Here is a 12,270-nt window from a genome sequence, read left to right as displayed (position 1 = left end):
TGTAGTAGTCCTTGTATTGTACTAATATTGTTACAATATTGTATTAATTAATACAATTAGTATAAACAATATTGTGTTGTACAGGATAACCGCGTGGACGTGCTGTGCTGTGTGAAGATGAAGGCCCCGGCCTCCCCTGGTAGGAAGGAAGGCCTGCTGGTGCGCTACATGCGCGACTGTCATGGCCCGCTGTTGGCCAAACGTCCCGTCAAGGCCTTCGTCATCATCGTCTTTGCCTTCTGGAGCCTCACGAGCATGCCCTTCATCAGCAGTGTCCAGGTCACCAAAGTCACCAACCTCATCATTCACAAAATTCCATAAAATTAACCGCCCTCATTCTCCATAACATTCCATAAAAATTAATCGCCCTCATTCTCCTCAAAATTCCCTAAACATTCGCCTAATTCACTCTGTACAAAATTCTTTAAAGTTTACTATGCTGATTCTCTATCAAATTCCCTCCAAAGGAATTAGGAACTGGTCACCGCTCTCTGTTTAAACATCCAATTTATTTGGGCCTTTGTCGGCGGATGAATCTTGTAATTAAAGACGTTGTAACTAAAAATATTGTCAGTAGAGCTAGGAATATGCCACTTACATGTATTTAAGCATACGTTCCGTATTTTATACATGAGAGTAATTTTATTTTGATTCTAATTTTCTTTCTATTCATGATCAAAGTTATTATAATTAGCGCGTTCTTCATCCTCACATGGGATTAGACCAAGAGCTCTCAATGCCGCAAGACTCTTACTTGATGCAAGACTCTTACTTGGTGCAAGACTCTTACTTGATGCAAGACTCTTACTTGATTCAAGACTCTTACTTGATGCAAGACTCTTACTTGATGCAAGACTCTTACTTGATGCAAGACTCTTATTTGATGCAAGACTCTTACTTGATGCAAGACTCTTACTTGATGCAATATTTCCTCAGGTTGGATTAGACCAAGAGCTCTCGATGCCTCAAGACTCTTACTTGATGCTATGTTTCCTCAGGTTGGATTAGACCAAGAGCTGTCGATGCCACAAGACTCTTACTTGATGGAATACTTCCACGACCTCGGCACGTACCTGAGCGTAGGCCCTCCTGTGTACTTCGTACTCAAGCCTGGCCTGGACTTCAGCCAAAGTCTGGAGCAGCAGAACAAAGTCTGCGGCAGCGCTGACTGCGGCCGAGACTCACTAGTGATGCAGCTCTACATGGCCTCTCGTGTCGCCAACAGGTGGGAACATTTGTTTTAACTATCACAATTTTTAGGTGGTACCTTCACAATTTTTGAGCACCTTCCAAATTTTTGGGCGTTTTCAAATTTTCGGGTTCCTTCCAAATATTTGGGCTCCTTCCAAATATTTGGGCACCTTCAAAATTTTTAGGTACATTCAAAATTTTTGGACACCTTCAAAGCAGTATTTTGCAAGTATGTTTGGTCGCCTACAAGTCGACATTTCACTCTTGTGTTTGAATACTGACAACGATCATTTCATCAAGGTTTTTTGTTAAGTTTTGATGCATAATAAGCCGTATTTATCCGCTACATGTCTTGGTCGGTGTTCGACATTATGTTGTTGTGACATTAACAGTGCCTAATATTAAATTAAGGAAATATGCAGTAACAATAAGTAAGAATATTTGAATTGAATGTAGTAATTATAGTCACGTGTTATGTGTACAGAAGCAGCATAGCACGGCCTGCTTCGTCGTGGATAGACGACTACATGTCGTGGTCGGTGTTCAACATGGGCGAGAATGACGTGGACGTGCCGTGCTGCCGTATACACGACGATGGCTCCTTCTGCCCTTCGTCTGACGATACGTCAGACTGCCAGAACTGTCTCATTGAAATCTCTGACGTAAGTTTCGTTATTTCGTCATTGTTTCCTCGGAAATTTATAATTTTTAGCCTAGTTTTCAGGCACTTATAATTTTGTTATGTTGAGTTGAAATTTCGATTTTTCTTCTAGAGTAAAATTTCATCTTTAAATGAGATATATAAGAACTGTCTCATTGAAATCTCTGACGTGAGTTTCGTTATTTGGTCATTGTTTGTTTTTCTACGTAAATTTATATATTTTAATTTTGTTTTCATGCACTTATAGTTTCGTTATGTTGAGTTGAAATTTAGATTTTTCTTCTAGAGTAAAATTTCATTTTTTAAATGAGATATTTAAGAATTGTCTCATTGAAATCTCTGACGTGAGTCTTGTTATCCTGACGCTGGCATTCTTCGTTTTTTTTTTCTCGGAAATTTATATATTTCAATTTTATTTTCATGATCTTATTGTTTCGTTACGTTGAGTTGAAATTTCAATTTTTGTACTAGGGTAAAAATTCATCTTGGAATGAGATATTTAAAAGTTACACGTATTGCTATATCTGAATTACCACTCAGCACTACCTGAGGTTTCCTTTTGGTAATTCTTGTTAATAATTAAGCATGGTGGCAAATGTTTACAAATCTAGTTTAGATTGTTGGACCACCAGCAAACATTTGATATTGAAGCTCATCTTATTATCGTTCATTTTCTTCCCAAAATAAGAATTCTAAATAAGATTATCCTCAGAGTGAACGATAACTTTTCCAAAAATAAGGATTTGATGTGGACTTCGGAGCGAGCGATTACTTTTCCCAAAATCATGATTCTAAACAAGTTGCTCCTCTAAGCGAGCAATGATATTGATACTCTCTTCATGATATCTTAATTTGCAGGACGGTTTACGCCCAACACCGGACAGTTTCAACACATACCTGCCATTCTTCCTAGAGGACATTCCCTCCGCGTCGTGCCCCAAGGCGGGGCATGCGGCCTATGGCAACGCCGTCAACGTCATTCCTGCCACCAATGCCACTCAACCCGTGAGATGCCCTTTTACCATTAGTTTCAATCCCTTTTACCATTAGTTTCACCCCCTTTTACCAATAGCTTTACTCCCTTTTACCATTAGTTTCACTCCCTTTTACCATTAGTTTCACTCCCTTTTACCATTAGTTTCACCCCATTTTACTAATAGTTTTACTCCCTTTTACCATTAGTTTCACTCCCTTTTACCATTAGTTTCACTCTCTTTTACCATTAGTTTCACTCCCTTTTACCATTAGTTTGACTCCCTTTTACCATTAGTTTCATTCCCTTTTACCATTAGTTTCACTCTCTTTTACCATTAGTTTCACTCTCTTTTACCATTAGTTTGACTCCCTTTTACCATTAGTTTGACTCCCTTTTACCATTAGTTTCATTCCCTTTTACCATTAGTTTCACTCTCTTTTACCATTAGTTTCACTCTCTTTTACTATTAATTTCACTCCCTTTTACCATTAATTTCACTCCCTTTTACCATTAGTTTCATTCCCTTTTACCATTAGTTTGACTCCCTTTTACCATTAGTTTCATTCCCTTTTACCATTAGTTTCACTCTCTTTTACCATTAGTTTCACTCTCTTTTACCATTAGTTTCATTCCCTTTTACCATTAGTTTCACTCTCTTTTACCATTAGTTTCACTCTCTTTTACCATTAGTTTCACTCCCTTTTACCATTGGTTTCATTTGAGTCGCAACTCCACTGCAGTCGCTGCATTTATTCTGATACGATAGAACCTCTTTACCAATATCGATTGATTTTTATTGAAATTTGAACAGCTTTGCTAGCTTTATAATCTGGCGTGACACTATAGCCTTCCGGTGTCGACCCTGTTAAAAAATTGTCAGCTCTACTGTTTGAATGATGGTTGAAAAAGTTCTTGTGTAATTGTTCTTGGAAATGATTTTATTTGTTATTGTAACAGCTTTTAATTAAGAAGTTGTGTTATGTTGAGTAGATTTATTAAAAATATGTTTACAAGTGCGTGGGCGAGAGATACTTTCCTTAATTTTTACAGCAAGAACCCTTATTTAAAAATAAATTTTTCGTGGGCGTAGATGCGAAAAATTTTCTTTACTTTCTCATGGAAGAACCTTTACTTAAAACGACACTTTTCAGATTTGTTATGTAAGAAAAGCCTTATTGAAAAATCTATATTTTCAGAGCGTAGGCTTTATGTCAGAGCTATATATCAGAGCTATATTTTCCTTAATTTTTATGGCAACAACCCTTACTTTAAAATGAATTTTTTGTGAACATAAATGCGAAATACTTTTTTTTACGTTCTTTTGGAAGAACCTTCACTTAACACGACGCTTTTCAGAATTTCTCGTGTAAGAAAATGCTTATTTAAAAAAATCTATATTTTCAGAGCGTGGGTGCGAGTTACTTCATGACATACCACACAATTCTACGCACATCACGCGACTACTACAAAGCTCTGGAACACGCACGAGAGATCGCCGACAACATCACCAAAGAAATCAACCTCAACCGTCCTATGAACTCTAGTACCGTAGAAGTGTTCCCGTACAGCGTGTTCTACGTCTACTACGAACAATACCTCACAGTGTTCCAAGAAGCCGCGTCATCAGTGTTCATATGTGTAGCTACAGTGTTCCTAGTCATGCTAGTGTTCAGTGGGTTTGATTTTTATTCATCGATGATAGTGGCAGTTGGATTGATTGTGTTGCTCATCAACATGGCGGGCTGCACGTACTGGTTCGGAGTGTCTCTCAACGCTGTGTCCCTCGTCAACATTATTATGGTGAGCCTAGGTCTATGAATTATTTGCCTGCAGTCTTAAATCAAACTCTTTAGTTATGTCAGTATACACTGTTAGAAAAATTACCTAACGTTAACGGTATTACCGGCGTTTCAGTGGCCGGTCGGCACGTGAAAAGAAACACCGTGTCGCAGTTTTTATTCTAATTTAACACTAGAAATCCGTAAAACATCAGATAAAAACGGCGAAACAGTTCATTTTCACTGGATGACCGGCCACTAGAATGCCAGTAAGACCGTTTTTTCTAACAGTGTAGTGAGTTTAGTTGTATTAACTTATGATACTGTATTCAGTCTGAAACGAAACACTGTAATTGAATTATATGAGAAAGTTCTAAGGGTACCGACGTTATTATGAATTGAACATCGAAAATATATTATCCTGAAGCTCCCCACGGACACAATAAAGAACGGCCACTCAAAATTTCATTTCCTACCGTTTGTTTTTAAAAAATGCATAGTTTCTTAATTCTAGTGGTTTAAGGGAAACTACATATTTCCCGTTAAGGGTTCGGTATTATTAAAAAAAACACATTTCTGTTGCTTTCCTTATAAATTTTATAAACTCTTTTTCCAGGTTTTAGATGAATTTCCTCATTTACATTTAACAACGTCAGGATCGTTGTTAAATGATTAATTGGTCACTATCGATAATTTTGATCAAGCTACAAAATTTGATTGCAAATAATCATTCCTATAGAAAGGCAATTAATGTGACAAAATTTTGCAGTCGGTGGGCATCTTCGTGGAGTTCCTGAGTCATCTCGTGTTCGCCTTCGCCCAGGTTGACCATCCGGACCCCAACCACAGGATGGTTGTAGCTCTGGCCGAGACCGGCTCTTCGGTGAGTCAACCTTGACTCTCAACCACAGGATGGTTGTAGCTCTGGCCGAGACCGGCTCTTCGGTGAGTCAACCTTGACTCAACCACAGGATGGTTGTAGCTCTGGCCGAGACCGGCTCTTCGGTGAGTCAACCATGACTCTCAACCACAGGATGGTTGTAGCTCTGGCCGAGACCGGCTCTTTGGTGAGTTAACCTTGACTCTCAACCAGAGGATGGTTGTTGTTGTCTTGAGTCGACCTCGACCTCAACCACAGGATGGTTGTTGTTGTCTTGAGTCAACCTCGACCTCAACCACAGGATGGTTGTTGCTTTCTTGAGTCAACCCCAAAACCAACCAAAGGATGGTTGCAGCATTTTTTCTCTCGCGGGAAATCCACACAATGTTTATGCCTCAGAATACTTATAATTTTTCTCCGTCTCTGTTTCCCTCTTTCTATGTCATGATAACTTAACGCCTCCAAACTTTTTTCTCTTAATTCCCTTTATATTCTCAAATTGTTTCTGTGGATAAACACTTTCTTGAATAGGGTTCCCATTAAATATAGTGTTGAATGTTGATGTACATACCTATACAACCCTCAGAATGTTGTGTACATGTAATACCCTTAGAATGTTGTGTACATGGTCCACTTTCGTGCAGGTTCTGTCTGGCATTACACTCACAAAAATCGTGGGCGTAAGTGTGCTGGCGTTCGCTCGGTCGCAGATCTTCCAAGTGTTCTACTTCCGCATGTACGTGTTCATCATCGCACTGGGGGCCGCACACGGGCTCGTCTGGATGCCTGTGTTGCTCTCTATACTCGGTGAGACATATACTTTAAAACTTTATGAATAAATGTTATAAATAAACGTTATAAAAAATGTTATAAATAAACGTTATAAATAAAAACAAGAAAGGTTATAGAGAAACCTAACAAACGTTATGAAGAAAAACAGCAAACGTTATAAAGAAAAACAACAAATGTTATAAAGAAATACAATAAACGGTATAGAAAAACCCTCCAAAACCAAAAGTTGGAAAGAAATCCAAGAAACGTTGTAAAGAAAAACAAACGTTATAAAGAAACCCAACAAACGTTTAAAATAAACTATAAACGTTATAAAAAAACAACAAACGTTATTAATAAAAGTTCTTAATTTTGTCAAGTTATCAAAAAGGTTTTTCATTTTGAATGCCGGCGCTGCTCTCCGTTATTGGTGAACGACGCAGCCCAACACGTTCTAAAGAAACGTTCTAAAGAAACTTTCTAAGGAAAAGTTCGAAAGAAACGCTCTCAATTTTGTATAGTGGTATCAATTTGTTTTTTTTTTTAATTTGTATGGGAATCAAGATTCTCTAGTACTGTTTCGTGCCCGTGGCTTTGAAGTTGATATTCTTAAGTTTTGATCAATACTCGTTGATTTACTGTTGACATTCTTTAATATGCACATTTGATGATGGATGCGCTGTTGGTCTTGTCACTTCTTAGATAAAACTGTCCCGTATCATAAATTAGATGCTCAAACTGGATTGTAATTTCTCTCTAACAAATTTAAGCGACTTACCGTATTTCAAAATCTGTTGTTGCTTCCTATCAAGTAGGTTTGCTTTGATATTTACTAGTAATTTTACAAGTATTCGATGTTTGAACGGAATTGTTTGACACTTTTTGTTACAGTGACTGTTGTCTTCACTCTCTGCCTTGAATGTTGACAGCCGTATTCAGTTTTCGACTTCACTGCCGAATGCATTTTCCAATTTTATATTGTTGTCTTTTATTGCATGACTTCGCTCATACGCGTAGAAGTTCACCGAAAATGACAAACCGAATTGCTTATTTATTTGTGATGAGACTTTCAATAACGCTAGTCTTTCACGAGTTTACAGCTCGTGTTTTCTTTGTAGACTCTTTTCTTTCTACGGGTAATGTGTGATTTTGCGTCTTTTGAACGTTATCCTTTTCAAATTGCATCAGATTTCCAGTAGGTTTTTTATTCTCCTGTCTTTTGCTTCTTGATATAACGAGTATAAAATCTAGATTTCTGCAGAATTATTTCGCTTTATATTTCTTGTTCAGTTTGACGATGTTCATGTGTGAACTTTTCCCTTTACTTTGCTTGCTCCGCATTATTTGTCGTGGAATATTTATCTATAGGTACGGTAATTTATTTGCTCTGGCCTCGCGCTTGCTAATAACCTTTGACTTAACCCACTATCGCCTGACATGAGTAACCGGAGCAATATTGTCACAAGCCTACTTCCCAAAAAGGATACGTTCTAGTGAGCGCAAAATGACTTGCACTGATGGTTGCCGCCACGTACGACAACTTTAAAATGTTCTCTGTTGCGTACAAACGTCTTCATGTTGCAACACTCAATAGTTTACGTATTTGCGTTGAAAGTTATGTTGCCGGAGAGGGACATACGGCGGTAGAGGGTTAAGGAGTGTCAACAAATTCCCGTCTGAAGTTGACTTCTGTAGCTTCTAAGTATCATATCTCTGTTGATCTCTCAAGCCAAGGGTTAACACTAATATCTTGTGTAACTGGAGAGATCTTTACTTTAATACGTGAAATTTTGTCAGCCACCAAATGTTCGTTTTGCCGGGAACATTTGTCTCGAGTTTGTCCTTTTTTCATGAGTTTTATCTTGTAATCAGTAAAATGGAGAGACTTTGTCCAAATAACAATGCATTTCTAGCACTTGTGTGGGTCATCCTGACCTAGTTTGGCCCGGCAAAAGCACGTATTAGTGCTGCGTTCTCCACGTCCTGCTCATGCTACGTGCAGAAAATGTATCATTATTTGGGCGACATGGTCCATTTATTTATACGAGTGTTGTGAGTGTTGATTGTGATTCGGTCATTAACTGTTGTTGTTGTTATTGTTGTTGTAAGGATCGCCGTGGGAATGTAATAACTTTACTTTGGAATGAATAATAATAAAATTTTTTAATTTACCCCCACCCTCCTCCCCATGACTAATTAGGCCCCCAACCCCCAACTCCACCCTCGAAATTCCCCCCTCTGAAGCCGAGTGCAGTAACTACCATCAACTACTGTACGAATAACAAGGGCGTTACTACCAGCAACTGCAACGCGCCACCTCACCGTCTCAATGGTTACCATGTCGGGCACCGATAGATATGGTAGCTACCGCTGCTGCTGTAGTAATATTTAATTTTTTTTTTCAAAATCCAAACTTTTAAACTTTCCAAATTCAAAAGATTAATTCAACCTTGACGAGTATACGATCTTGCGAGGCTGGGAGAGGAGGTGTCGGTCTTTCTAAACTTATTAAAGTTTATATTATTACATGAATCTCAAGTATAAAAATCGTTGAGACTTTTTCATCTGGATTTCTAGTTTTTGTTAATGGTGCTATTAAATGCGAGGCTGGGAGAGGAGGTGTCGGTCCTGTCTAAACTTAATAATATATTATTACATGAATTTTATATTTAAAATCGATGAAACTTTTTAATCTTGATTTCTAATTTTTGTAACTGGTGTGCTACTAAAGTTCCTCAATGGTAATGCCTGCAATCGTCGCCTGCCAATTTGCATGTGGTTTAATAACGGAATTTTATGACGATTTCTTCGCTTCCGCTTCTTGTTCTGCAGGGATCTGATGGCATGCAATCTGTTTACCGCTTACAAAAGGTTACATAAATTCCTTCTTCAGTTAGAAAAAACGTGTTATAATTTAGGGAGTTTTTATTAATTATTTTGTAATCTTTCTTGGCTGCTACACTCACCACCCGTGCATGTAAGAAACGTACCTATGCATTATTTTCTAATATGATCTATGAAACAAACATAGGCTGTTTCGCTGAAGCCCTACTTATTCATGCACAATATTCAATTATGGCTCTCAATGCAATGGGCTTTATTAAATAGATTTATAATCCAGAAAATCTCTACTCTGGATAAGGTTTTCTTTTCTTTTGTGTACTAAAAAATCTTTACTGTGAAGGAATTCGGGCCTATCTCCGACACTCTTGCTTGTTGCTTCCCAAGGGCGAATCTGCCGAAATTTTATTTATTTTGCATCGAATGTACATCGAACTTTTGCTGTTCGTTGTTCTTCATTATTCTGTCCTTCATTGTTCTGCTCTTCGTATCCTTTATTGTGCACTCCTTTGACAGCTTCTTCGTCTGGCTTGCATCTCTTGTTTCGGCATATTGAATTTAAACTTTTCCTCTAACGGCCGAAAATTTCAAGAACATTATTCTTCGACGTTATGGTTTTTCTTCGCCTGGTGTGATGGTTTTTCAACGGTAGAAAATATTAATTAGATAGTCAATTCATTAATTCATCCATTATTTTTGATGAATTTTTGCAAGATTATTTTATTGATACAAAAGATCAAACTCGAGTCAACGTATTTTCCTTCAAATTTGACAATAAAGATGCTTTGTCGAAGATTCTTTTAACCTTACGTTCTTCTAAGACCATTCAGTTATTTTAATACGGCTGATGTAAGAAATACTTTACATACGAACATTTTGTATGATAGTTCTTTTCTTGCTATTTTCGTATACCACCAGCATATATTCGCAAGTCATAAAAGGCTCAGGAATATTTTCAGAAAAAGAGCAGCAATCTATAGATATATTTAATTGCTTTTTAGCATGGGAGTTTATAGTAGGATCTTATTTATAATTACTCATGAATCATAATGATTCCTCATTTCTTTTCGATGTCTGCACATCAAATTATTATAATGAATTTACACAAGAATTCGACGTTAATTTGCTCATTTTATTCATAAAACCATTGAACTACACACATATGTATATGAAAAATTTATACCATTACAATATTCTAAAAAATAGAATATTTTCTTGAACTATTGCGCAATGAACTTGAGAATTCATTAATAAAATTGATTAATTTATTTACAGGCAAGCGCTATTATTAATTTATTAAGAATAAATTATTATCAATTTAATAATTTTGTACTCGTTACAGGCAAACGTATCCCAGCCAGCAGCCAGCATGCGAACGCTCACGGCTTCGTACGCATCAGCGAGAGCTTCTACAGTCCTGCTACTGTACACGAACAAGTCAACGCTAGTGCTGCTAGTTACCAACGCCCGGCTACTAGTGACACTAACATCCGTACTAGTGACGCTGGTGTTAGTGCTAGTGACGCTGGTGCCCACACTAGTGACGCCGGTGTAGTTAATGGTGACGCTGGTGTCCATGCTAGTGACGCTGACGTTCCTGCTAGTGTTTACGATGCTAGTGAGGCTAGTGTTCCCGCTGTCACTAGTGACAAAGTGCGTCTAGTTGGTGACCAGGAAAGCGATGCTATTGTGCGCGACCGTGGCGTCAATTATGGCACCAATGCAGGAGTGGATGACTTGCTCTGAAGTTATTCTTAAATTCATAGTTAATGTCATGAATATATGAAGAATATACGTATATACCTGATTTCGAATATATGTATACTTGACAACTCAACAGTTTATATTTAACGTCATGAATATATGCCGTATATACGTATACCTGATGCCGAATATGTAGGTATACCTGACGACCAAACAGAGTTATCCGATCAACTGCAACGCATAATCAATGTTACAGCCTCAATAGTGTAACCGCTCCGTATGGAAAATGCAATAAAACGTTGTAAAATTTTCCTATGCTTGATGAATTTTAATGAATAAAGTTGTATTTTAAATTACCGGTAAGCCTACTGATGTCATTTGTTGGATGTTGTGATAAGCAAAACGTATACGTCTGTTGTGTGTGCATGGATATATTCAATACTATACGTCTGTCGTGTGTAGGAATATACCTATTCAATAATATACGTCTGCTGTGTGTGTATGGATACATTTACTAAGTTTCTGAACTGTGCGGTAGAACGGATTTCTTCACCTTATATTGTGCAGCGAATGCGTGGGTTTGTCTTGAATATCATTTGTGACGTATTTAGTTTTAGTTCTTTTATTTGCATTGCAAACGGTAATATTTATTACCTAACCGAAGTGAGAGTATAACCCTGCACCCTATATTACCTATATAAGTGCAAGACTCCATTTATCTCCTAAGCTCCATCAGAATCTCTAGAGGCTAGACGCCTCCTACTGGGCATCTATGATAACTTTGTCGTTCGTGTTTCTTTTCATTATATTGAACGAGTATTTATATTATATTAGTTTACCTATCCCTCCATTTCGCAGTATTCGAGATCTGTTTCAGTTCCGTCAGTTCCTCTGTTGTCGAACCTGTCGCATTCATGTCAAATATTGTTCACTCGATGCCGTCTGTAAATATTTTGTAACTTTCATTCGTTGTTCATCGTCAGCATGTACCGTGCTGCATGCTGACCGTCTCGGTACACGGTACATCGTCAGCATGTACCGTGCTGCGTGCTGACAACTCGGTACACGGTGCATCGTCAGCATGTACCGTGTTGGTTTCGGCAGCCTTGCTTATCGGCCGTGATCTTACAATCGTTCATGCTAATATGGATTAGTTTATTGATATATTTTCTCTCTTAACTTGAGAAAAATATATATCACCTCACAGGTCCATAGGTCTAATTTTTTCCTTAAAAATTGAAGAATTGACATGTTGATGATTATTTGTACCAATAATATTTTGTTCAGTAGAAATGTTCAACGCGACAATCTCCGCGTGGGGAACCTCGCCTAGGAAAAGACCATCTCAGATATTTTTTGGTCATTTCAACATGAAACTACATGAAATCAATTGTTGTCAATTACATGAAATTAACAATTTTTACTACACGTTATTTTTCAGTGAGAAATCTTCTTCTTTGAAACTCGT

General features: G+C 37.7%; 1 protein-coding gene across 5 annotated transcripts in view; it reads left to right on the top strand.

Moving 5' to 3' along the window:
- The window catches only part of LOC108666292 (NPC intracellular cholesterol transporter 1), a 42,451-nt gene extending 30,446 nt beyond the window's left edge, over positions 1-12,005 (top strand). For 3 of the 5 annotated variants that reach the window (XM_018153130.2, XM_018153131.2, XM_018153134.2), the window contains 8 exons: positions 85-279; positions 999-1,225; positions 1,676-1,853; positions 2,711-2,857; positions 4,233-4,628; positions 5,376-5,489; positions 6,131-6,293; positions 10,441-12,005. In XM_018153130.2, coding sequence (XP_018008619.1) covers positions 85-279; positions 999-1,225; positions 1,676-1,853; positions 2,711-2,857; positions 4,233-4,628; positions 5,376-5,489; positions 6,131-6,293; positions 10,441-10,844 — 1,824 coding nt within the window. In that variant the 3' untranslated portion in view covers positions 10,845-12,005. Of the gene's footprint in view, positions 1-84; positions 280-998; positions 1,226-1,675; positions 1,854-2,710; positions 2,858-4,232; positions 4,629-5,375; positions 5,490-6,130; positions 6,294-8,457; positions 8,618-10,439 lie in introns of all 5 variants that reach the window. The other 2 variants (XM_018153132.2, XM_018153133.2) reach the window with 2 other exon arrangements.
- The last annotated feature ends 265 nt before the right edge of the window (positions 12,006-12,270 follow it).

This window comes from Hyalella azteca, unplaced genomic scaffold (assembly GCF_000764305.2).
Source record: "Hyalella azteca isolate HAZT.00-mixed unplaced genomic scaffold, Hazt_2.0.2 contig16405, whole genome shotgun sequence".
Lineage (NCBI taxonomy): Eukaryota > Metazoa > Arthropoda > Malacostraca > Amphipoda > Hyalellidae > Hyalella > Hyalella azteca.
Note: the sequence above shows the minus strand (reverse complement) of the source record. Positions and strands in the feature narration are given on the sequence as shown.